The 26,841-nt window shown below is 49.1% G+C and overlaps 1 protein-coding gene across 2 annotated transcripts; it reads left to right on the top strand.

Moving 5' to 3' along the window:
* The first annotated feature begins 29 nt into the window (after nucleotides 1-29).
* P3H1 (prolyl 3-hydroxylase 1) lies at nucleotides 30-26,801 on the top strand. Of its 2 annotated transcripts, none has more exons than XM_028741001.2 (15): nucleotides 30-566; nucleotides 6,525-6,677; nucleotides 8,022-8,211; nucleotides 9,084-9,215; nucleotides 9,977-10,116; nucleotides 11,261-11,350; nucleotides 11,680-11,732; nucleotides 12,555-12,676; nucleotides 13,220-13,347; nucleotides 14,725-14,820; nucleotides 18,135-18,285; nucleotides 18,531-18,648; nucleotides 20,965-21,040; nucleotides 23,780-23,920; nucleotides 25,986-26,801. In XM_028741001.2, the coding sequence occupies exons 1-15, from the start codon at nucleotides 84-86 to the stop codon at nucleotides 26,226-26,228; spliced, it is 2,316 nt and encodes a 771-aa protein (XP_028596834.2). In that variant the 5' UTR covers nucleotides 30-83; the 3' UTR covers nucleotides 26,229-26,801. The 2 variants fall into 2 exon arrangements, with proteins under 2 accessions (XP_028596834.2, XP_028596835.2); XM_028741002.2 differs by lacking the exon at nucleotides 30-566 and adding an exon at nucleotides 4,257-4,280.
* Nucleotides 26,802-26,841: the final 40 nt, after the last annotated feature.

The raw sequence follows: 26,841 nt of genomic DNA, 5'->3' as shown, positions 1-26,841 counted from the left end.
TGCTACCGAGGGCGGGGCCTCTTCCCCGTCGGGGTGGGCGTAGCTAGCCTCCCTGCGCGCCCCTTCGCAGCCGGCGAGCCACGATGGCGCCCCGGGTTCTGCTTGCGCGGCCCATCTTTGGGCTCCTGGTGCTGGCGGCGCAGCTCTTCGTCCCTGCCGTCGGGGCCGAGACGGACCTTTCCTCGCTTCCCGCGGACATGCTGCTGGCGGCGGGCACGGAGGCTTACGCCCGCGGGGACTGGAGCGCCGTCATCCTGCATATGGAGAGGGCGCTGCGGGCGCGGGAGGCGCACCGGGCGCTCCTGATCCAGTGCCGCTTGCGCTGCGCCGCCAATAGCACTGACGGATTACCGGCGAAGGACGAACAGCAGCACCCGGCGCCTCCCGCCGTCGGAGAGCGGCGCCCGCTTGACGACCTCCGCTTCTTCGGGCAGCTCCTCCGCCGCGCCGGCTGCCTCCGCAAGTGCCTCCCCGACGGCGCCTCCCGCTACCAGCTCGGCGAGGAGACGGAGCTGGAGTTCCGCAAGCGCAGTCCGTACAACTATCTCCAAGTGGCTTATTTCAAGGTAGCCTGTTCACTTGGATCGGGGACTGGTGGCGATAGGATTGGGGGGGGGGATCTTTGCAAATGGATCGGGACCTTCTCAGGGAGGAAAGGAGTCACGGGAGCCCCTCTGGGGGATCCATCCAGCTTGGTTTGGATTCCTCCCAATCCAATCTGCGTATTTACCCGGGAAGTAGGCCCCGTCGAGTTCAGTTGGATTCAGTTTTAGCAAAAGTTAGAGGGGGGTTGGAAGAGATGGTTTGATGCTGCTGGTTGGAGCCCTAACTGATTTTAATGTTCCTTTAAGAAGGTGAGAAGAGCTCAAATCTAGTCTAGCATCCTGTTCTCACAGTGGCCAAACAGATGCCTACTGGGACAGCTTTGTCATCAGATCAGGAGGCTCTTAATCTCAGGGTCGTGGGTTCGAGCCCCACATTGGACAAAAGATTTCTGCGTTACAGGAGGGTGGTCTAGATGACCATCGGGGTCCCTTCCAACTCTTAAAGGTAAAGGGACCCCTGACCATTAGGTCCAGTCGTGGCCGACTCTGGGGTTGCGGCGTTCATCTCGCTTTATTGGCTGAGGGAGCCGGCGTACAGCTTCCGGGTCATGTGGCCAGCTCTGGCAAACCAGAGCAGCCCACGGAAACTGCGTCTACCTTCCCGCCGAAGCGGTACCTATTTATCTACTTCCACTTTGATGTGCTTTCAAACTGCTAGGTTGGCAGGAGCAGGGACCGAGCAACGGGAGCTCACCCCGTTGCGGGGATTCGAACCGCCGACCTTCTGATCTGCAAGTCCTAGGCTCTGTGGTGTAACCCACAGCGCCACCCACGCCCCACTTCCAACTCTTACAATTCTGCAATTCCATACAACTTTTACAATTCTACAATTCCATACCATGGAAACTGGCAAGCAGGCCGTGAGTCATCCGTGTCCACTCTCCCCTCCTGTAGTTAGGGGGGCTAATCCTGTGGCTAATCCTCTTTTAAAGCAGTCCAAGTTGATGGCCATCACTGCCTCTGAATTCTCCAGGGCTGGCCAATTCCCAAGAGACTGCGATCTACTCACAGTTAAAGACTAGCAGTGATCTACCCCCTTTTTGTGGGTTCAGGTCAAAGTTGTTAAGCTTTTTTGAAGGAGGAGGCGCAAGGCAAAAAGGCTGAGCTTTTTTAGGGGAGCAAGACTTCTTTGGGGGAGCCAGTGATCTACTGGTGATCTACCACAGAGGTCCACTGATCTACTGGTAGATCACGATCTGCCTGTTGGATGTACCTACGAGTTCATGCACTGTCTGAAGAAGTACTTTCTTTTGTTGATCCCTGATCTTCCAACATTCACTTTGATTTTAATATTCATGTCCAAAATTGTGCTGTCTCCACACCACTGCCACTTTAAGCCTCACTGAACTTGGTGGTGCTTACCTCTGAGTAGGCATGCAGGGCGAGAAATTATTTTCCTTCTTGAATAGTAAGCTGTGTGGCCTTTCAGGACACAACCTAAAGTCAATACAAATGCCACGAGCATTTGTGGTAGCTAAAGCAAAGCCTCCCCAGTTCAGAGCAGTATACCTTCTCCTATGGTGGGACTTAAATAGCGATGGCAGTCTCCCTCACCATGCTTGTGGCCTTCCATGCAGTATTTCTGGAGACAGATTACTGGGCAACATGGACTTTTAATCTGATTCGGCAAGGTATCTCCTTTGAAGAGGAGCCCTCAAAGTTGGGATAATTTAGGAGAGACTGAATTGAGAAACAAGGGAAACAAAGAGAATAGGGGGGGAAAGCTTGAGAGAAAGGGCTTGTGCCTATGGGCCTCACTGCCACTTGGTTGGCTTTTGAAAGAAAAAGGTCAGTGGCCACTAGTCAAAATGCCTAAGTTGAACCTCCAGGTTCAGAGGCAGTTTGGTACAAAACACATTTTTTTCATGCCCTGCTGGTGGGCTTCCCAGAGGTTCCCCTCTCCCCCCACTGTGGAGAAACAGGATGCTGAAGTTTGGTCTGGTCCAGCAGAGCTGATCCATGCCATGACCTAAAAGAGACAGCTGTTAGTGGCTAGGGCAGGAGGTCAAGTACGGCCCTCCAGGCCCATTTATCTGGCCCTTGGAAATCTCCCCAGGCCTTTTGATGACTCTGCTTTGCACTCCAGATACTTCCCCATCACTAGCACATGACCCTCAGAAGATTTCCCAGAAGGGAATGCTGTCCCCTGGCTAAAGAAGAGTCCCCGTCCCTCCACTAGGCAGTCCTGGCAGTAGGGAAAATACCGGTACTTCCCTGCCATCTGACATCATGTAGGTTGAGGTCGAAGAAACGTTAATAGGTTTGATGGAAAGAACCAGAGAAACCAGGCTACAGGTGCAGAGACTGGAGGAAGGAGAAAGAAAGAAAACAGAAACTGCAAAGCGGCTAAGAGACAGAGCTGAAAATCTGCATACTCTTTTGCATCTCCACCTGTAAAATTGGATATAATGATAGTGGTTTATCTTGCAAGCTCATAAGGATTACAGCTAGATAAATGCATGTGAAATATGCCGAGCGCTTAAAAGTGCCATACAGAGGTTGAACATATTATTAATCGCATCTGTGTAATAAACTGTAGCTGTGGGTGAAAATAATCACACTGGGAGCAAGCAAAAAACAGCACCATCTGCATCTCAAAACGCATCCATTATCGGAGAAATCGTTTTGCCATTGCTGACAAGCAAGGAGAGCGCTGTTGCCCTCCGGTCTAGCATGTAGGCTTCCCATTGAGACTTCTAGTTGGTCACTGTGGCAGGAGGATGCTGGACCAGGTGGGCCACTAGTCTTGGTCCAGCGTGCATCAGATCTGTCTCACATTCATGCTTAGGACTGGACCTGCCACTGCATTTCAGCCCCAATCCTGCTGCCGCTGCCCCCATGGATGAACCTATGGGCTTTCTCTTTTGCCTCATGCAATGCCAGCTGCAATGCCATTGACCAATGCCTGGACTTTGCCCGAGTCCTGGAAGTATCTCCCCTTTGTTGGAAGTCTGGGAAAAGTTGGACAACCGAATCTGCCACTGGAAATCTGAGGTCGTTCCAGATTTCCAGTGGCACAATTGGAAAACGAAGGAATACTGTCTTTATATAGGAAGCAGCCTTGTAGAAAGCCCTGGGTCTCGATTGCAATATCTGAAGAGAACAAAGCAGAGATGGAGGAGCTGATGAGTTTGAGCTGCCTGGATTCAGGGAACATTATTGCAGAAAGGGTTTTGCCTTTAATCACTTTTCCAGTTCTGAAGAGTTGACCCGGCCTGTCTCTCTCCATCCATTTGTCTGCCACATGTTCACTCCAGCCACTTAGAAAGCGTTTTTCCTGCTCCTTCCCCTGCGGCCAGAAGTTCAGCCCTTCCTCCCTCTCATCTCTCTCTCCTCCCTACTTCCTTAGGAGGGGCGATGTGCCACGTCCATAGAGGGGCTGCGCAGGAAGACGCAAAAGAGGGGGGCCCTCCCCCGTGGTCTCAGGTTTCAGAGCCAATTCAACAACTGGAGTTGAGAAAGCAAATATGGAAAGAGTCAGGCTCTCTTTCTCCCCCACCAAAACCCCGTTGGCTTCTCTGTGGCTGATTCCTAAGCTCTCCCCATTCTTAAAAGGCGAAAACCTGCAGTTTAATCCTCCTGCTATTCCTGTCTATTGGATAGGGTGATTTATGTGCTGCGGTTGGCTGCCCTGCCTTCACAGTGAACTGCTTGTGGGGTGTTTGCATGTCTCAGGTTAGTTTTGGGGGCCCCTCTCTAGAAATCCTTTTCATTGTGCGTTCGTGCAAAGCTGTGCTCATGATGGTATCAGGACGGTTAGACGCCTTGCACAGACACACGCCTTCTTTTCCGATCCGATTGATGCGTGTTCCAAAACTTCCTGCTGGAATCTTTTTGCAAATGTTCAGGTTCTTTTTTTTTTTCTTTTTTTTTACTTTCAATCATGCTTTATTGTTTTTAGAAAACACAATCCATTAAAACAGCAACAAATCACTACGCAGGCATTAATAACAGCAGCAATCAGGTTTTTCCTCCAAAAGCCCTTTAATATATATATGTATGTATATCTTTTAAAAATTAAAATACAGTGGTAAAAAGTAAAGGTAAAGGTACCCCTGCCCGTACGGGCCAGTCTTGACAGACTCTAGGGTTGTGCGCCCATCTCACTTAAGAGGCCAGGGGCCAGCGCTGTCCGAAGACACTTCCGGGTCACGTGGCCAGCGTGACATCGCTGCTCTGGCAAGCCAGAGCCGCACACGGAAACGCCGTTTACCTTCCCGCTAGTAAGCGGTCCCTATTTATCTACTTGCACCCGAGGGTGCTTTCGAACTGCTAGGTTGGCAGGCGTTGGGACCGAGCAGCGGGAGCGCACCCCGCCGCGGGGATTCGAACCGCCGACCTTTCGATCGGCAAGCCCTAGGCGCTGAGGCTTTTACCCACAGCGCCACCCGCGTCCCTAAAATACAGTGGTACATCGGGTTAAGTACTTAATTCGTTCTGGAGGTCTGTACTTAACCTGAAACTGTTCTTAACCTGAAGCACCACTTTAGCTAATGAGCCCTCCTGCTGCTGCCGTGCCGCCGGAGCCCGATTTCTGTTCTTATCCTGAAGCAAAGTTCTTAACCTGAAGCACTATTTCTGGCTTAGTGGAGTGTGTAACCTGAAGCGTATGTTACCTGAAGCATATGTAACCTGAGGTACCACTGTATATCAATCATTTTCCAAATAATAAAACCAATTAAAAACCCAGCAACACTAAAAAAATTCTAAGAAATAGGGGAGGTCCTTTAAGAGGGACCTGGCCAGCTTCTTTAAGATGACTTCTAAAGTACAAACGTTGGAAGTATTTCATTGTCTATATCTGTCAGCAAACTTGAATGGAGTGGCCATAAGAAATCTCATTCATTTTTTTCTGCTTTCATGTGCTGTAGCTCCAGAATTGCCCCTCCAGATGGCAATAATGGGCTAATCCTGGAGAAGCATCACAGAACCGTAAATAAAGTAGAATGATGTGTGTGGACTGTTGCAGAATTCATACAAGCAATTTGGAGGGGGCTTTGAATGGTGGTAGAAGGGGGTGAGGGAGGGGCAGCCTTTTCTGCCTCGGGCAGCAAAATGTCTTTGGCTGGCCCTGAAACTCTCAAACAGCAGGGCTTGTTGTTGCAATTTTGGTAATCTCAGGTTCAGCACCTCTGCATGCGTAGAAACTGGACTGTTATACAAAAGTAAAACATTTTATCTGCCCAGGCTTTTGGTTTTTAATTGGGAGGGTCACTTGGATGTAACTTGGCTGTTTTCATGCTCATTTTTTATAGTGGGGTAGGGAGAAATTGTGCAAGATATATATTTTAAAAAACTATTTGTTTGCATCTGATCTTAATGTCTGTTAGGTCTGTTTTTGTTGTGCACTTTGAGACACGGTAATCATCATCATCATTATTATTATTATTTTCAAATCTTTGCTCGCTTCAGCCTCTGATACAGTGGTACCTCAGGTTAAGAACTTAATTTGTTCTTAACCTGAAACTGTTCTTAACCTGAGGTACCACTTTAGCTAACGGGGCCTGCCGCTGCTGCGCAATTTCTGTTCTCATCCTGAAGCAAAGTTCTTAACCCGAGGTACTATTTCTGGGTTAGTGGAGTCTGTAACCTGAAACGTCTGTAACCTGAAGCATCTGTAACCTGAGGTACCACTGTACTACTCTTTACTAGCATATCCTATACTAGCATAGCGAAGTTTTTAATATTTAATGCTGTATTGTTTTTAACACTCGATTGGGAGCCACCCAGAGCGGCTGGGGAAACTCAACCGGATGGCCGGGGTATAAATAATAAATTATTATTATTAATCCCCACTCCACCCCACAGAGGTTTGGCTCAAACAGTAGAGGACCCCTAGGCTGTGAAAGGCTCCCCAACTTTGGTCCACTAAGTTTCATCTCATGCACTCAACACTGTCTTTATTCCTCCCTCCCTCAGATCAACAAGCTCGACAAAGCCGTGGCCGCAGCCCACACGTTCTTTGTGGCCAACCCTGGCCACATGGAGATGCGGCAGAACTTGGACTACTACCAGATGATGGCAGGCGTCAAAGATTCTGACTTTGTCGACTTGGAGGCCAAGCCGCATATGGTGAGAACGCCATTGGCCACTGTACGTCACCCATGCCCAGATTCTCCCCCCAACACACATACACACATATGCACAGAGAGAGTCCATATTCTGCCCACAGGAGCCAACTCCTAGGGCCTGAGGGATCTCCAGCCCCCCAAATAAAATATTTGAGGGGATTGTCCCATCCCCCTCAAGTTGATGGGCATTGCCATTCAAATGGTGTGTGTGCACCACATCATATGATCGATTATGAGGGGCGGGGCTTACCTCCCCCCTCCCCAATATTTTATTCAAAATGGTGCCTCTGATTCTGTCTATGAATTATTAGCTAAGCTGGTCCAGAATCTATCCTGGGCTACATAAGTTCCACATTTTGAGCCACAAATGTGGTCTCCAAATGGGTCTTTCTGTGGACCGTGTGGCTTTGCACAGGAGACTTAGCAAGTAGGTGTCAGAGTTCAATCCTGCCCAGGGCTGAAACCTGGGGACACCTGTGAGGAGGAGGGGACGCAGAACCCTCCCCCTCACCAGCAAAAAATAAATAAATTCTGGCATCCCTCAACATTCAAACACGGTCATTCCAGCCATAAGAATGGAGGTTTCCACAGCAGCTGCTTGGGTTCCTGACTGGAAAATTCCCACCACAGGGCCTAGAGGCGAAACAGCAATTGCTGCCGGCCCGCTCCCCTTCTATTGCTGGAACCTCCCAGTTCTTGCAAGAGCCAGGGTTCTCCCCAAAGCATTGAAGGCAACTCAAGTTCTCGGCTCAGGGGCAGGTAAGATGAGTGGCAACACCACATGCTGGAACACCTCATTCTTGCTGACAGTGGCAGGAACAATGGGGTGAGCTAGTCCAGACCAGAGCAGCTACATTGCTTGTCGAGCCAAACTACTGCCAGTATATAACACTTTGCTTGTGGGATTCGCACTGGTGGCCAAACTGCAACTGGGCCAAGTTTGAGGTGCTGCCGTATAAGGCACGGTGCTTCTTACTGTACACCTGAGAGACGGCCTGCTCCCTTATGTATCTCCTCCCGGTTTCAAAGATCCCAGAAGGCCTCTCCTCATTGACCTGAAGCAGGGCCTCCAAGGTGGGTGCCCCATTCTGGGGAATCCGACAGGCACCCACCCTCTGTGCTTTCCAGAAATAACTGGAGGAATTTTTGTTCTGACAGGCTTTGCCAGCTAGATAAAAAGGGTCTTTGCCATGAGCCTTAATAAAGTCTGAGAAATCAAGATTCCTCCAAGCATATGCTCTGTGCAGCCTAGCTAAGATTGAGGTTGGTGGACTAGCTTCCAATCTGTGCTTCCCATCTCTCGCACAAGTTCTGACTGCTTCCCATGCCCCCCTTTTTTTTGTAGGAAGAATTCCGCCTGGGTGTGAGTTACTACACGGAGGAGAAGCCTCAGGCGGCCATCTTGCACCTGGAGAAGGCACTAGAAGCCTACTGGGTCGCCGACACAGAGTGCCGAGCCCTTTGCGAGGGGCCGTACGATTACGAAGGCTACAACTACCTCGAGTACAACGCGGACCTTTTCCAAGCTATCATTGGTGAGCCCTAACGAGCGGCCGGAGTGTTGTGGACGAGCGAAAGAAACTCAATGACTTCTTTTCTCTAAATGCCAAAGCGCCCCATTCAGTTTGTGGCTGGACTGCACCACTCAGGAGCAGGGGGCATGGTCTAAACCACTGAGCCTCTTGGGCTTGCTGATCAGAAGGTGAGCGGTTCAAATCCCCACCTCAGAGTGAGCTCCTGTTGCTCGGTCCCAGCTCCTGCCAACCTAGCAGTTTGAAAGCACACCAGTGCAATTAGATAAATAGGTACTGTTGTGGCGAGAAGGTAAACGGCATTTCTGTGTGCTCTGGTTTCCGTCATGCTGTTCCGTTGCACCAGAAGTGGTTTAGTTATGCTGGCCACATGACCCGGAAAGCTGTCTGCGGACAAATGCCAGCTCCCTTGGCCTGAAGGGAGATGAGCGCTGCAACCCTATAGTTGCCTTTGACTGGACTTAACTGTCCAGGGGTCCTTTACCTTTTTTCCCCCTTGTCTTTTTAACCACTCAGGAGCATATGAAGTGAAGAGGGCTGGGAGTTGGTTTGCCAATGCAGTCTGGGGAAATTAAATCCAAACCACAGCTGCAAAGGGGCAAAGCTGTCTGCATTGAACGGCAAGTCCTGTTTGCAAAGGAACAGTCAGGAGCTCACTTAAGGATTGTTCCTGGTAGCCACACCCTTTCCTGTCCCATACCTGACGTCACATATGACATCAGGTGTGGGGTAGCTAGCCAGGGTTTGGGCTGTCCTGGGTCTGATATGGCACACAGCCTGAAGGTTCCCTGCCTCTGGTCTGCAAAAACCCCTCTAACTCTCTGGTCCTGTTCTTAAGAAGAAACCTGGTTTGTCGTCGTTGGTTTTTTTGCCAGATCACTACACACAAGTGTTGAGCTGCAAGCAAGGCTGCGTCACAGAACTTGCGTCTCAAACCGGAAGTGAGAAGCCCATTGAGGACTTCCTCCCATCTCATTTCAACTACCTTCAGTTTGCCTACTACAACAGTAAGTTGAGAGAAAAGGTCCAGGCACAATGGTTCTTATTTTTGTGGTAAGAAACTGGCCTGCTTCCCCTTTCAGCTGTTTTACTCTGTGCCCCCTTTCCAGGAAAAATTATCCTTTTTCACCCTCATAATATCACATACCTAAAACGCACCACACATTGTACAGTATACAATAAATGTGTTTGTCTAGATAATGTTTTTATATATACACTTCATAACACCCAAAGAGGCTTCTAAGTGGTTTGCAAGTACAGTGGTACCTCTGGATACGAACGGCATCCGTTCCGGATCCCCGTTCACATCCTGAAGTGAATGTAACCCGCACGGGTCGCGATTCGCCGCTTCTGTGCATGCGCATGGCATCATTTTGACCGTCTGCGCATGCGCGAGCAGCGAAACCCAGAAGTAACGCCCCTTCAGCAAAGCGGGAGGAGGAATGGAAGGGGTTCCGTTTCTCCTGCCGCTTCGCTGAAGGAGCACTGCGCAGAGAGGGAGATATATATTTTTTCTTGTTCTCCCCCTTTAAAACTAGGTGCGTCTTATGGTCAGGTGCGTCCTATAGAGCAAAAAATACGGTACATTCTCCCTCCACTGCTATGCCTCTGAATAGCAGTTGGTGTTGCTCCCAGGTCCTGCTTGCAGGATTCCCCTTGGGGGATCTGATAATCTGCCCCTCTGGACCAAATGGGTGCCTGGCGTGATCCAGATGCAGGTCTTCTTCTTCTTTTTACATCCTTATGCTAGCTCTCTCCCCTTTTCCAGGTGGCGACTACGAGAAGGCCATTGAGTGTGCCAAAACCTATTTGCTCTTCTTCCCTAACGACGAAGTGATGAAACAGAACCTGGCCTACTACACAGCTGTGCTGGGGGACAACCTGGCCACGCCCGTACGCCCCAGAAAGGTGGGTGTCCTGGTGGGTGGAGTACAGGGGCTCACGGGTACAACAAAAAGCACACAATAAATATCAAGACTAAATAAGTGAGCATATCGTAAAAAACAGCACTGTATCAAAACAAAACCATTTTAAAAACACAACAATGGGGAGGAGGATGCATAACACACATACACACACACAGAAGGCCTGCCACAACACAACGGCCAGTTAGTGGCCAAAGACCTATCTGAACAAGAAAAGAAAGCCTTTTCCCCCCACAGGGATTCTTAGATAAATGTTATTTCCCCCCCATTTTATATATGTTTGCTGATTTTTATTTTACGTCGATTCATACTCTGCATTTTCTTCAACTTACCTCTCCTCCTTTCTACAGTTACTTATTTTATATCTTTTTATTACTGCCTGTCCCATTTATATTAGAAAAGAAAAGGAAGTCTTTGCCTACCAGCAAGAGGAAAGCAGAGAGGGGACCGTCCTAGTATGGAGTGAAACTTACTTTTTGTAAATTTCTTCAGTGAGTGGGGTCTTTAAAAGATGCTTTGGGGTGTGAGGAATTCAAACCTGCTATTCTTTTTGTGATCGGACAACATTTAGCTTGATAAGTCTATATTTGATGAAGAGGCACATAAACTGCTTTCGGGAAACCAAAGAATTTTAATTTTACCTCCTGTAAATGTCAGGTAACCATAAATATAACTGAAAGTGCTTGGCAGTCATTTTTGATTATTTCTATGCAGTTTTACACAAATTCACTTACCAGGCAAAACTAGATTATATCAATTAAACTAAAATATGTTTCAGATTCCCAAGTCGTGTTACGACTTTTTAGCGCCCCCCCCCCTTTTTTTGGAATTCAAAAGTTGAAACAATTCAACTCACCCCTACTGGCCTAGGTTCCCCGTGGAAAGAAGTTCCACAATCTGGGAGCAGCTACTAAGCACCTCTCTCTCTCACCAAACATGCCTGGGAGGGTGGCAGGATTAAGAGAAAGGCTTCCCTAGGAGATCTCAGACCCCAGGCTGAGGGAGATCTGGTCCTTCAGCTGAACCACCCCACAAGGTTCCCCACCCCTGTGCTGGCTAATGGAGGAATCTGTTTGATTTGCCCGCTTCTGACTTTTCTGCCCTCCTTTTCTCCCCCTGCCCCTCAGGATGTCGAGCTCTATTGGAGACGCAGCCTTCTGGAGAAAGAGCAGCTTTTCTTCGCCTACGACGTCTTTGGGATCCCCTTCGTGGACCCGGTAAGAGGCGGCTCCTTCGGCCTGACACCCGTTCTGTTTTGCCCTTTTTTTAAGGAAAGGCGGATGAGGGGAAAGTGCAAAGTATGGGGCCTAGGGCTTTGAGGTGGGGAGGTGACAGAGCTGGCGCTGTGTGAGTCAAGGAGAAAGGGATCTGTGGAGAGCTACATGTTATTGGACTACAGTTCCCATCATCCCCAGTTTCTGACCACAACGACTGGGCAGCTGAGACCAGGAAGCTCAGCAGGCCCAGAATTCCACCCCCCCCCCTGGTTGTAAGTTTTCGGGGAATTCCTTGCGCTAAGTTCTTTTTCTCTCCCCCTGTTTTTAAGGACACTTGGACACCGGAAGAGGTGATACCGAAGAGGCTGCAAGAGAAGCAGAAGTGAGCTCCTTTTTCTCCCCCCCCCCCTTTTTAAAAATGCTTTTATATCCCACTTTTTCCTTCAAGGAGCCCCAGATGGCCCCCATGGCTCCCTTCCTCATTTAATCCCCAGAACAACCCTCTGAGGTAAACGGCCTCAGTCCTGTATACCTGAAGGAGCGTCTCCACCCCCATCATTCAGCCCGGACACTGAGGTCCAGCGTCGAGGGCCTTCTGGCGGTTCCCTCATTGCAAGAAGTGAGGTTACAGGGAACCAGACAGAGGGCCTTCTCGGTAGTGGCGCCCGCCCTGTGGAACGCCCTCCCTTCAGATGTGAAGGAAATAAACAGCTATCTTATGTTTAAGAGACATCTGAAGGCAGCCCTTTTTAGGGAAGTTTTTAATATTTAATGCTGTATTGTTTTTAACACTTGATTGGAAGCCGCCCAGCGTGGCTGGGGAAACTCAGCCAGATGGGTGGGGTATAAATAATAAATTATTATTATTATTATTATCCAAGGCTGAGAGGCAGGGACTGGCTCCAAGGTCACCCGTTGAGAACTTCATGGCAAAGTGGGGATTTCAACTCTGGTCTCTCAGGTCCTAGTCCAGTACTCTAACCACTACACCATGTTGGCTCTCTGCTTATGTTTCTGCCTTGCTTGTTCTCCCTGGCTGCCTTATAGCTCGGAGTTAGGCTTTTGAAGCTGGCTCTCCTTCCCACATCTGCATGGGAACTCTTCCCCCCAACCACACCGCCCAGGCTGGCAATTGGTTCCATTCCAAGGTCTACCTGTTGACCTTCCAGCCGATGACGCCGCCCTGTCTCTGCATTCTCTGCAGGGTGGAGCGTGAGACGGCAGCCCGCATCTCGGAAGAAATAGGCAACCTCATGAAGGAGATTGAGAACCTGGTGGAGGAGAAGACGAAGGAGTCCACGGACATGAACAAGCTCGTGCGAGAAGGTGACAGGGCAGCCTGGGGTTTTTTCAGTGGCCATGGGAAAGGGGTCTCTTCCCATGGCTCCCGCTGTGTCTCCAGCTCTTGTGTCCCAGCTGCAGGGTCTAATCCCTTTCCTCGGGCGTGGGGAACCTGCAGCCCTCCATAAGGACTCCCAACTCCCTTTAACCTTGATGTTGGCTATGTTGATTGAAGACGATGTGGGTTTCAGCAACATCCAGAGGGGCCACACCCCTGACATGCCTCTAGCCTAGCTTCTGCCGCCTCCTCTCTGATTAGACTGCTGCAGTGACTTACACATGGGGCCACCCTTGAAGACAGCTCCTAAACTGAAGCTAGGGCAGAGCTCGAGATTGCTGACTGGAAGGACAAGGCTTGGCCCCCAGCCCCAGCTGCACCTAGTGACCAGTTGGCTCCCCCAGAGAACAGTGGAATACAGCTCCCAGCATCCCTATGGGTTGAGGGTTGATGGGAGGTGGAGTCCAACAGCATCTTGAAGCGCCTCCAGGTTCCATAATGCCTCAGCTGCTTCTTGTTGCCTCACACAGGAGGCCCCTTGGTGTACGACGGGCTTGGCATCAGCATGAACTCCAAGTTGCTCAACGGCTCCCAGCGTGTGGTGGTGGACGGCTTTCTGTCCGAAGAGGAGTGTCGGGCGCTGCAGAGGCTGACCAATGTGAGTAGCTGCCCCTCGGGTCCCAGCACAGCACTGTGGATGCTCTGGGAGTCTGCAGCTCGCTCTAGAGTCTTGGCCCATGGTGGTTCTTTCTCAGCTCAGCTGCCTTAGCTGTTTGCCTGACCCTGGAGATGCACAGGGATTGAACCACAAGGGGCTCTGCCATTTGGCCTGAGATGAATCCTGTTTAAGAGACGCGGGTGGCGCTGTGGTCTAAACCACTGAGCCTCTTGGGCTTGCTGATCAGAAGGTTGGCGGTTCGAATCCGCACAATGGGGTGAGCTCCCGTTGCTCTGTCCCAGCTCCTGCCTACCTAGCAGTTCGAAAGCATGCCAGTGCAAGTAGATAAATAGGTACCGCTCCGGCGGGAAGGTAAACAGCGTTTCCATGCGCTCCGATTTCCGTCATGGTGTTCCATTGCACCAGAAGCAGTTTAGTCTGCAGTTTAGTCTCCGGGTCATGGACACATGACCCGGAAGGCGGTTTGTGGACAAACGCTGGCTCCCTCAGCCTGAAAAGCGAGATGAGCACCGCACCCCATAGTCGCCTTCGACTGGACTTAAACGTCCAGGGGTCTTTTACTCTCTTTTTTTACCTGGGGTTTTCACCAGAATCGCAGAAGAAAAAGAGGATTGAAATGTTCAGTTTTACTTGGCGTAGACTTGCTAAGAAGTGTAAGACTGAATCAGATAAGTGCTGGAGATGCAATGAGGTCGAGGGTATGTTCTTTCATGTGTGGTGGATTTTTAAAAGGGTAAAAGAGTATTGGGAAATAATTTATTATGAATTGAAAAAAAATGTTTAAAAGCACCTTTCCAAAAAGAAAACAAAAAAACAGAGTCCTTTTTGTTGGGGATAATTCAGATGGAAATTCCCAGGTGTCAAAAAAGATTATTTATATGCCACTATGGTGGCCTGTGTTTTGTTAGCCCAAAAATGGAAATCGAGCGAGGTCCCAAACAAAGAAGAATGGCAGCTTAAACTGATGGAATACGTGCAGCTTGCGGATCTTAGTATAGAATAAGAGAACAAGAAGAACATTCATTTAAAGAAGATTGGAAAATGTTTATTGAATACATGGCGGGGAGGGGAATTGTGTACACTTGAAAACATTGGCAGCATTAAGATAAATTCAACAGTGTAAATAAGTATTGATGGAAGTAATAATGGAATACGGAATGGTTTAGTTTATATAAAATATGAAGGTATTTATGCTATGTAAAATGAACCATGGAAACAGAAGGGAAGTGATTGCTATTTTAAGGTTGTATAAATGAATATTCTAAATTGTAAAGCACAATTTGTAACACACAAAAATTATAAATAAATATATGTTCAGTTTTTTATATATATCTTCTCTATCCTCTCCCAACGCAGGCAGCTGCCTCTGCCGGCGATGGCTACCGTGGGAAGACCTCCCCACACACCCCCAGCGAGACTTTCTATGGCGTCACTGTCTATAAAGCACTCAAGGTAAGCCTCTGAAAGAGCAGAAATCCGGGCTCAGCCTTCTGGGGGGAATCCATGACACAAGAACGTGAGAGGGGGCCCCTGATGGATCAGGCCAATGGCACCCCTAGTCCAGCATCCTCTTCGCACCGTGGGAAACGCACAAGCAGGATTCGAACACAAGACCCCTCTCCCCTCCTGTGGTTCCCAGCAGCTGGTATTCAGAAGCATAGCTGCCTCCAACAGTGCAGGTTTTGTAGACATGCGTTGCTTGAATGAGCCTGTTTCCTGTGTAAATCTCTGTCTTTGTCATCAAAGACGCAGGCAGAAGTTGCTTTCAGTGATGTTTGGGCTGTAACAAATACAGAAAGCATTGCAGCCTCCTTAGCTAGATCCCAACCTTACTGTGGAATAATAAACCATGGTCGTTTGTTCCCTCAACTTTTGGGGAGTTTTGAATTGTCGTTGTTATTTTTTCTTACCGATAAACGTTTATTATTTTTTGGGTTTTTTTAATAATAATTTTTATTGAGTTTTCCATATTTGTCACAATCACATTTTGTTACATATATCAATAACCTTAAACATTGCTCGACTGAGCACCGACCTCCTTCCCTCCCTCTTTCTGACATCTTTACTAAATTCTTAGCATCTCTATATCCCACTTTTTACTTTCTATCTCCCTTTAACATTTCTCCTCAAGATATGTAAATCAGCTCCTTCTATTCACATTGCAAAACATTCCAACTCAAACCTACAAACGTTTTCAAATGTTTGCAATTTTCTTTCATATAAAATATAAATTTGCTCCGGTCCCTTTGAAACAGTTCGCTGCGCCGATTCCAGATCTTCCCCGTTGGTCTTTTTTGTAAACAGCTATTCATAGAATCATAGAGTTGGAAGAGACCACAAGGGCCATCGAGTCCAACCCCCTGCCAAGCAGGAAACACCATCAGAGCACTCCTGACATATGGTTGTCAAGCCTCTGCTTAAAGACCTCCAAAGAAGGAGACTCCACCACACTCCTTGGCAGCAAATTCCACTGTCGAACAGCTCTTACTGTCAGGAAGTTCTTCCTAATGTTTAGGTGGAATCTTCTTTCTTGTAGTTTGGATCCATTGCTCCATGTCCGCTTCTCTGGAGCAGCAGAAAACAACCTTTCTCCCTCCTCTATATGACATCCTTTTATATATTTGAACATGGCTATCATGTCACCCCTTAACCTCCTCTTCTCCAGGCTAAACATGCCCAGCTCCCTTAGCCGTTCCTCATAAGGCATCGTTTCCAGGCCTTTGACCATTTTGGTTGCCCTCCTCTGGACACGTTCCAGTTTGTCAGTGTCCTTCTTGAACTGTGGTGCCCAGAACTGGACACAGTACTCCAGGTGAGGTCTGACCAGAGCAGAATACAGGTGGTTGTTTTTGCTGTGTGTGTACCTTCAAGCGGCAGGCCTAGGATAGCTCAGTCAGTAGATCACAGGAACCTTAATCTCAGGGTTGTGGGTTCAAGCTCCAAGTTGGGCAAAAGATTCCTGCATTGGAGGGGGTTGGACTAGATGACCCTCGGGGCCCCGTCCAACTCTGCCGTATGATTCTGCAAAATGTCACGAAATAAACAAATGAACCAGGACAAATGGAGCGCAGGACTTGTTGTCTTCGGGGCAGTAGTCCATTTTTAAAGCCGGTGAGCCCATGGAAATAGGGACCAGGACAGGCCGCTGGGAGAGATCATCAGGGGGGTTGGACTGGGTGTCCATCAGTATACGGATGATACCCAGCTCTACCTCTTTTAAATCATAACCAGTGACGGCGGTGAAGGTCCTGTGTGAGTGTCTGGAGGCAGTTGGTGGGTGGATGGCGGCTAACAGATTGAGGTTGAATCCTGACAAGACAGAAGTACTGTTTTGGGGGGACGGGGCAGGAGGTGTATGGGGACTCCCTGGTCCTGAATGGGGTAGCTGTGCCCCTGAAGGACCAGGTGCGCAACCTGGGAGTCATTCTGGACTCACAGCTGTCCATGGAGGCGCAGATCAGTTCTGTGCCCAGGGCAGCTGTCTACCAGCTCCATCTGGTACGCAGGCTGAGACCCTACCTGCTGGAAGACTGTCTCACCAGAGTCATGCATGCTCTGATTATCTCCCGCTTGGACTACTGCAATGCGCTCTACGTGGGGCTACCTTTGAAACTACAACTAATCCAGAATGCGGCAGCTAGACTGGTGACTGGGAGTGGCCACCGAGTCCATATAACACCAGTCCTGAAAGACCTACACTGGCTCCCAGTATGTTTCTGAGCACAATTAAAAGTATTGGTGTTGACCTTTAAAGCCCTAAATGGCCTCAGCCCAGTATACCCGAAGGAGCGTCTCCACCCCCATCATTCAGCCTGAGGTCTAGCTCCGAGGGCCTTCTGGCGGTTCCCTCCCTGCGAGAAGTGAGGTTACAGGGAACCTTGCAGAGGTGGTGGCACCTGCCCTGTGGAACGCCCTCCCATCAGATGTCAAGGAAATAAGCCACTTTCTGATGTTTAGAAGACATCTGAAGGCAACCCTGTTTAGGGAAGTTTTTAATGTTTGACCGTTTATCGTGTTTTTAGTATTCTGTTGGGAGCTGCCCAGAGTCTCTGGGGAAACCCAGCCAGATGGGCGGGGTATAAATAATTTGTTGTTGTTGTTGTTGTTGTTGTTGTTGTTGTTGTTGTTGTTGTTATCTGGGACTTGATCCTCCTCTGTGTGCCTCTTAGGGCCCTCGTATCTATGGGACCGCCTCTCCTGGTATGCCCCGCAGAGGAGCTTAAGGTCCATGAATAACCATAGTTTAGCGGTCCCGGACCCTAAGGAAGTCAGACTATCCTCCACCAGGGTCTTTTCAGTGATGGCTCCGACCTAGTGGAATGCTCTGTCCCATGAGACTAGGGCCCGTCAGGATTTAACCTCCTTCCGTCGGGTGTGTAAGACAGAGCTATTCCGCCTGACCTTTAATTTGAATTCAGCCTGATCTTTTATTTCCCTTCTCTTCCTTCCCCCTCCCCTTTTATGAAGATCACCTGCTCTGAGACCCCACAGCTAATTCTCCCCTGGCCTCCTCGCTGGCCCAAGTAGGACCAATTCAACCAGCTAGCCCTGGGGATTATCTAATTGACTTTTGAATTTTATTGTTATTCATGTTTTTATACTATATATTATGCTGCTTTTATAATTAAGTGTTTTAAAGTGTTTTAAATTTGTTGTTAGCCACCCTGAGCCCAGTTTTTGAACCGGGAAGGGCGGGGTATAAATAAAAATTTATTATTATTATTATTATTATTATTATTATTATTATTATTATTATTCCTCCGCAGCTGGGGCAGGAAGGCAAAGTGCCCATGCAAAGTGCTTACCTCTACTACAACGTGACCGAGAAGGTCCGGCTGGTGATGGAGTCCTATTTTCGCCTCGACACCCCCCTGCATTTCTCTTACTCCCACCTGGTGTGCCGCACTGCTATTGAAGGCAAGTAGGGCATTCTGCACATCCTCTAGCACAAAACACCCTGCCTCAAGCCACACCCCTCACCAGGCCACGCCCCCTCACCAGCCCTGCCTCGCACCCTCTTTGGGTGCACCATGAGGACTAGAAACGTGAAGGGCTGCTTTCTTTCGAAAGCCGGGTCCTTGGGGTAATTGAATCTTTGCTGCCAAGCGTGGCAGGCTGACCGCAGTGGTGCAAACTTTCAGTGGTGCCTGTCTCCCGTGCAGATAAACAGGAAGACCGGGCGGATCCGAGCCACCCTGTACACGTGGACAACTGCATCCTTAACGCAGAGACTTTAGTGTGTGTCAAAGAGCCGCCAGCCTACACATTTCGGGACTACAGGTAATGGCTGTGGGGAAGTGGAGAGAATGAAAAATTCCTTCTCCGCTGACAACAGCAAGGCACTGCGGTGGTTGTGCTCCTGAGCAGCTTTTTGACCTCTTAAGGAATGGCACAGACCCTGTGTCCCTCTAGATCAGCCTTTCTCAACCTGTGGGTCCCCAGATGTTGTTGAACTGCAACTCCCATCACCCTTAGCTAGCAAGGCCAGAGCTGAGGGATGATGGGAGTTGTAGTCCGACAACATCTGGGGACCCACAGGTTGAGCACCGTTGCTCTAGAGGTAGTTGGACTACGACTCCCATCAACCCCAGCCAGTGCTGGTCACGGAAGATGGGAGTTGTAGTCTATAACATCTGGAGCTTCCCCATCCCTGGGCTAAAGGCTCCTGGGAGCACCATCCGGAAAGGAGGCTGTGTGTTGTGTCCCTGCATGAGTGGCTGCTCTGCCAATGGGGAACCTGAGGATCTCTAGATGTTGGGTTACTGCAGCAGCTACCAGCCCCAGCCAGCATGGCCAGCAGTCAGGGGTGAGGTGGGAGTTGTAGTCTAGCAACCTCTGGAAGGTCAAAAGTTTCTTGCCTTGTTCTTAAGATAGTTGGCAAGGTCTAGCTGCCTGAAGACCCACCCTTTTAGGACAGTGGTGGAGAACCCTTTTTTCTGGTGGTGGGCCAGGTCAGTCAGCAAGGGGTATGTGTGTTGCAGGATTGCATAGTTCACTCCCTCTATCCTTGGAAGACTTTTCACACACACACACACACACACACACAGACACAGAGAGAGAGAGAGAGAGAGAGAGAGAGAGACTGGGCTCATGTTCATGACTTCTGCCTTGTTAATTTTCTTTAAGTGTCTATCCCAGGTTTTTCCACCAGGGGACCTTAGAGCCGCTCCAAAGACTTAACGTTACCCAGCATGAGAGTAAAGCAATTAAAATATCCATTTAAAACAGTATAAGAGCAGCCTGTCAAAAGACCAGCATAGGGAAGACATGTCAGGCACAGGTAGCCAACCTCTGCCAGGTTATTCTTGAAATAGCAACTTGCCGGAGTCCCGTGTCTGGTTCTGGGCACCCCAGTTTTAGAAGGATATCGACAAGCTGTAGCATGTGTGGAGGAGGGCGACCAAGAGGATAAAGGGTCTGCAAGACAAGCATTATGAGGAACGGTTGAGGGAGTTGAGTATGTTTAACCTGGAGAAGAGGAGACTGAGACATTGATAGGATAGGTAAAGGTAAAGGTTCCCCTGCCCATACGGGCCAGTCTTGACAGACTCTAGGGTTGTGCGCTCATCTCACTCTAGAGGCCGGGAGCCAGCGCTGTCCGGAGACACTTCCGGGTCACGTGGCCAGCGTGACAAGCTGCATCTGGCGAGCCAGTGCAGCACACGTAACGCCGTTTACCTTCCCGCTAGTAAGCGGTCCCTATTTATCTACTTGCACCCGAGGGTGCTTTCGAACTGCTAGGTTGGCAGGCGCTGGGACCGAGCAACGGGAGCGCACCCCGCCGCAGGGATTCGAACCGCCGACCTTTAAATCGGCAAGCCCTAGGCGCTGAGGCTTTTACCCACAGCGCCATAGGCTGTCCCAAGTGAGATATAGCAACCTTGTTTTCTGTTCTGTGGGTCGCAGCGCTGGCACCCAAGAGAACATGTTTGGTTTACCTATCTGCATGCATTTTGCTCAGCCCCTTCTGCTCAGAAGGACTTGGCAGGGCTTCCAATTTCCATCTTGAACAATGAGGACTAGAATCCCTCTTTTTTAAAAAGGAAGGAAGGAAGGAAGGAAGGAAGGAAGGAAGGAAGGAAGGAAGGAAAGGGTAGGCAGTTCTTATGCATATTCCCTGCACCGTAACAGAGGCTGCCCTTGCTCCATAATGCACTGCAAATTGGAGTCTGGAGCAGCAGTTGCCATTATGGTGCCCAGGGGCGCAATGGTGCCCCTGTGGTCTTCCCCTGGTGTTTGTAGAGCCTCTGAGGGCCCCACCCCATGGTCACATGGTGGCAAAAGACCAATTACCTTTTTTCTCCCCTGAAAAGAATATAGAGCTGAAAGACGAAGTTGGGAGTGTGATGCTCTTTCCCTCTTCCTCCTCCAGCTCTGTGCCCTTTTTCAAGTCTCAGATCTGTGGAAGTGCCCACGATGCTCTCTTAAAAAGGCAAATGAGCCCCGTGGCCAAAAAACATTGGCAGCCCCTGGGAAGAGGGTCCTTTAAGGAGACTTTCAAAATGAACCAGGTGAACGTTAGTCTGCGTGTTTCTCTGCTCCACCAGAAGGAAAGGCATTGACATAATATCTCCCCCTCTCCTCTGCTAATTCTAGTGCTATTCTCTACCTAAACGGTGACTTTGAAGGAGGAGCTTTTTACTTCACGGAGCTGGATGCCACGACGGTGACTGTGAGTCGGTTGTTCCTCTTTGTGTTCTGTGCTCTTACGGGTGTCTTTGGGCAAAGGGAATCCTCCCCGAGGTCATCTTTGCTGGACTCCACAGTCTGTGTGTGACCCTTGGTGCAAATGAGCCAGCTCTGTATTGCCTCCAATATTCGCCCTGCTCAGAGTAGACCCACTGAAGTTAGTGGATTTCATTCCTTTCAGCGGGGCTATGCCCCTTCCGTGCTGGATTCTGACATCTTTTGTACTTTGTGCAAATAAGCATAATTGGACCTGGACACATCAAGGAAGCGCTTCAGTTCAATGCATTGCAAGCTTTGTATTAGAAATCGGGTTAGCAAAAACGGAACTCCACAGCGCCGTCTGGTGTCACGGTGTTAGAATAAATAAACCAATGCATATAAAGTGATTTCTCTTTGTCAATGAGTCGTGGTTCTGTCTCTTCCGCTTAAGCAGTTATACCAGGGCTCACCAACAGATGCAACACTGCCCCCCTGAGTGCCCACGAGGTCTCTGAGCCTCCTTCGCACTCACTCAGTGGCCCTCAGCTGCCAGGTGGTGAGAGTGGTTCGCTTTGTCTCCCCTGAAACCTCCTTCCTAGAAGGAGGAAGTTGGAAAAGTCACACTCTTTCCCACTTCTTTCAGATCTGTGTCTTTTTCTGGGAGTGGCAAGAAGGGTGGGGGGTGAATCCTTTTTTCTTTTCTTTTTTAAATCCTTTTTATTTGATTTTACAAAAATAAAATTATAACATTCCAAATGCATATCCACATGTAGATATTACTCTGAATCTCGCGACTTCTCCCCACCCTCTCAATGGGTCCTATTATCAACATTTACAGCTGCATATTATTCCATACTCTATATTTCATATCAGTCCAAATTATCCATGGTAGATAAATAGATAGATAATTTATTACAGTCAGAGACTAAAATCCATGGTATCTGTTACATTAAAAGGTAAAGGTACCCCTGCCCGTACGGGCCGTCTTGACAGACTCTAGGGTTGTGTGCTCATCTCACTCTAAAGGCCGGGAGCCAGCGCTGTCCGCAGACACTTCCGGGTCACGTGGCCAGTGTGACAAGCTGCATCTGGCGAGCCAGCGCAGCACACACGGAAACGCCGTTTGCCTTCCCGCTAATAAGCGGTCCCTATTTATCTACTTGCACCCGGGGGTGCTTTCGAACTGCTAGGTGGGCAGGCGCTGGGACCGAGCAGAGGGAGCCGCGGGGGATTCGAACCGCCGACCATGCAATCGGCAACTCCTAGGCGCTGAGGTTTTACCCACAGCGCCACCCGCGTCCCATCTGTTACATTACAAGTGAGATTAAAATCCTGCTAATGTTTCCATATGCTTGTAGTGGTCTCCTAGATCAGTTATAAATTTTTCCCATTCTTTTTAAAAGTTTTTGTCCTCTTGGTTCCTGAGTTTCCCAGTCAGCTTTGCCATTTCAGCTTAGTTTGCCATTCCTCTCTGGTAGCGACCTTGTCTTCCTTCTATCTCTGGGCTAGTAACATGCGAGCGGCTGTACATAAAAAGTATTTTCTGCTCCTTTGGGCTGTCAGTACCTATAATTCCTAATAATAAAGCTTCTGTTTTTTTCACAAAAGTTATTTTAAACATTTTTTTTCATTTCATTATATATCATCTCCCAGAAAGCTTTTATTTTCTTACACACCCACCACATATGATAAAAGGTACCTTCTTTTTCTTTACATTACCAGTAGATATTTGTACCTGTTCCATACATTGTTTCAAACTTACTATGAGTCAAATACCACCAGTATTTGTTCATGAATCCTAATGTGCCCACTGGCCTAGAAAGGCCATTTGCCTTCCAGGTGTTTGGGACTACAACTCCCATCAGCTCCAGTCAGCACAGCAATCCCGGTGGGGAGCAATTCAGTTTGGGGTGTTGTACTGGTCCCGGGGGGAAGGTTACTGTTACCGTAGTCAAAGTTCAGTCCTGAGTCACTAGCCTGGAAATAGTTCACAAGGTGCGAGGCGAGGTCCGAAGTAGGGAGCCGGGCGGGGACAGGAACACTCGAAGATCAGAAGCAGGAAGCCGGGCGGGGAACAGGAACACTGGAGGATCAGGTCTAGGTCCGGTTAAGAGCAGGTACTCCACAACGACGTTGCTCCCGCAACCTGGGACCGGGCTGACTGGCCTTTATCTTCTCTAAGGCCAGGGGCAGTCCCGGCCCCCAGGAGCCCCGCCTCTCCTGGCCTTAAGGCGAGCACTCCTCCTGGGAGAAACCAGTTCCCTTCGCCTCTCTGCCCTAAGCCTCTGCAGTTCAGGAGAGGCTGAAGGGTTACTGGGCCCAGGGGGAGACTCACCTTGAGTCACTGAGTCCTCAACCACCTCTGGGGCCAGAATGGATTCACCTGCTGCCTGCTCCTGAGGATCTGGCACAGGTGCAGGCTCCTCAGAATCAAGGCCCTGCCCCAGTTCAGCCGAGGACTCCTGTGCCGGCTGGGATTCCTCCGGTTCACTCTCTGAATCGGAATCCCAGTACATCACAGGTGTGCTGTCCAAATCAAAATGGTCCTCTGATCATTTTTTAATGTTGCATTTTAATCTTGTTTTTAAGTTGTATTTTAATCAATTGTTTTTATACCCGGTGTTAGCCACCTGAGCCCGGTCTTGGCTAGGGAGGACGGGGTATAAATAAAATTATTATTATTATTATTATTATTATTATTATTATTATTATTATTATTATTATCCCCTTTGTTGGTTTCCAGGCAGAGGTTCAGCCCCAGTGTGGCCGGGCTGTGGGTTTCTCATCAGGCTCCGAAAACCCACATGGCGTGAAAGCCGTGACCAAGGGCCAGCGCTGTGCCATTGCCTTGTGGTTCACCCTGGACCCCCGTCACAGCGAACGGGTATGTAGAATGGCTGTTGCTTTACCTCACTCCTCCGTTCTCAACCCCGCCATGCCCTTCTTTTTCTCCCGCCCCCGTGTCCAGGCCTGTGTGTAAAATTCGGCAAAAAAAGAGAGGGTTTTGCTGAGTTTCACTTCTGCATTGCAGGCGACTCGGCCTCAAGTTTTCTGCCTCCTCCCTTTCTCCCAGGGAAGGGCTTTCTAAAACACCTGGTTGTTACGCAGAGGGCGGAGCAAGGAAGCTTAGTGGTTAGGCGCTGCATCAAAGCAGATCTTTTGGCACTTGCTAGATGGCAATAACTGTTTAGGTCCTGGATATGGATTCTGAAGATCCATTATTGGCTAAAACTACTTTTTCTTCCCGTTAGGGTCTGGCACCCTTAACTTTAACAGACACATGTGAAACAAAAATGGGGAAATCATCACTGCAAGAGGAACCAAGAGGAACGTAGGGTTCACACTGCAGGCTTTGATAATCTGTGGATATGAAAAAGCTGAATTCACAATTAAGCAACGAATAGGGGGATGTTGAGCTGCAATACCACATGAGTTGAAAGGACAAGGTATCCAGAAATTAAAGTTAACGGGAGGGGGTTTAATCCAAAGAGAGGTATTTATCCAAATTAGAAATACCCAAATTTAGAAGAGCTTTTTACGCTTGCCGGATTTAATGTCCTTCCACCAGCAGGGCAGATTTGAAGGCAAACCAATATTCACAGCGAACATGCCTCTGTGGTTTGAAGGAAGTTGAAACTACTACTCAAGCCCTACTGTGCTGTCATTACTATAAGGTTATACACTATATTTGTCACTCCAGTCACGCAGCAAACCCCCAAGCAGAACTGATGATTATTACTTAAAATACTTAATAGAGAACAGGGAACCAGACACTACCTTCAAAGTGGCTAAATTCTGTGCTGCTTATATAAAATTAAGGAGACAAGCTTTGAATGAATCTAACAGCCAATGTCTAAGTATAATAATAATAATAATAATAATAATAATAATAATAATTTTTATTTGTACCCCAGCCAGAGCCAGGCTCAGAGCGGCTAACAGCATATAAAGAATACATAAAAACAAGCAAGCGATCGATTAAAATGCATCCCAAAATTAATTAAAATAAATTAAAATAACACGAGTCACTCAATATGCCTCCTGAAGAATAACGGATGCAGCCGGTTTGTTCAGACAGGCTTAAAGTGGCAACTCAGTTACTAAAGCCTAGCTTAAGATGGAGTCTGAACTTGCAGGTGTTCTCGTGGCTGAGAAGGGTGGAAAGAGGATGAGCCCAGGCAAGGAAGAGGATATATAGCTATGCCTTCTTCCTGCCAGGACCACCAAGTTCTCCCTAGCAGTTTTTCAGGAACGCTGAAAAACTTCAGCCCCTTCATGCGCCTTCTGGCAAAACATGAGTCGTTGGTTGGACTGCACAATGGGCAGCTGCTTTGGGTACGGCTGCAGTTTAGCCGTCATAGCACCTACGTGCTTTGCACGCAGAAGGTCCCAGGTGGAGCGCATTTTGGGAGCCCCCGTTGTAGAATCAATAATGTCAGATAGCAATAGTGGTTGCTCGCGAGTAACCAGTCAGGACTCCGACCTGTCTTTTGCAGGTTTTATTTTGGTGCAAAACTATTTACAGTGCAGAGCCACAAGTTCATGTCTGCCTCAATCGCTAGCAGAATCCAGGAGTGGTTGTTTCCTGGACCTCCCCCAACATAAGAGCTTTGTCACCCCCAGCCTCTTCCTTCCTTCTTTGCGTTTTACACCTCTGCGCAGGGTGTGCGACGGAAGGGGCATGCTTCCTTCCCTGCGGCTTGGCCAGGAGCGGTGCTGAGTCTCCCAGCATCATCCTCTGGTCCTTTCCCCTCTTCCCCAGTGGAGGTGTGGCTTCTTCACCCCAGGAAGAGGAACTGCTTCGCAAGATTTTCGGAGGTTCCCTGTAACCCAACTGCCCCTCTGCTCACCTACCCTGTTCCGATGGCAGTACCCTGACAGATAATAATGAGAGCTGAACCCCATCCCACCCCACAGCCTGTAACAGTCTCCTTCCTCATCCACCGCAGGAGAGAGTCCAGGCCGACGACCTGGTGCGGATGCTGTTCAACACGGAGGAAACAGAGTTGCCTCCGGAGAAGGAGACCGTGGCGGAGAAAGAGATCGTGGCAGAGAAGGAAATCGTGGCGGAGAAAGAGATCGTGGCGGAGAAGGAAATTGTGGCAGAGAAGGAGATTGTGGCGGAGAGTTCCACGCCAGCCCCAGCAGAAGACCCCGAGCAAGACACCACTTTAGGGAAAGACGAGCTGTAATCTCCCGCACGCCCAACACACAAATGTACACAACCAAGAGAGCCCAACGAGAGGCACCAACAGGCAGAACTTTTGGGACACTGAGAAGCATAGTGGACCGCCAGCCTGTGGATTGGGACCCTCGTCCGGCACACAAACAAGACTGAACATGACCACCTCCCAAGTGCCTTACATATGGTTGCTGTGGCCCAGGAAGATTTCTTTGGGGGGGGAGAAGGGGGAAGCTTCCTGTTTCCGTCTGCCTCTTCCCCTCCCCTGATGTTCTGTTTCTCCAAAGGAGGCCACACCACCAACTGCGTTTTCTTTTTCCTTTTCTTTTTTTTTAAGGGTCTGGAGGGGTAGCCAGTTTTGGGGTGGCAGGGATAGCTCTGCTGCCCAGAGACTTGAATTCAAATCTCCACTCGGCTGCGAAACTTAGCAGGCGACTTGTGGGCCGGTCGCCATCTCCAAATCTAACCTACCTCACAGGGTTGTTGTGAGGATAAAAGCAGGGGCAGCCCAACAGGCCCTGCCCTGAGATCTGTGGAGGAAGAGTGGGATGCAAATGTACCAAATAAAATAAAATGGATACCACTTTCCTGCTCCAGAACAAGTAAGTGTCTTGTGTAGGTGG

Source organism: Podarcis muralis, chromosome 7, assembly GCF_964188315.1.
Source record: "Podarcis muralis chromosome 7, rPodMur119.hap1.1, whole genome shotgun sequence".
Classification (NCBI taxonomy): domain Eukaryota; kingdom Metazoa; phylum Chordata; class Lepidosauria; order Squamata; family Lacertidae; genus Podarcis; species Podarcis muralis.
The sequence above is the reverse complement of the archived record's forward strand: the minus strand, read 5'-3'. Positions and strand labels throughout refer to the sequence as shown.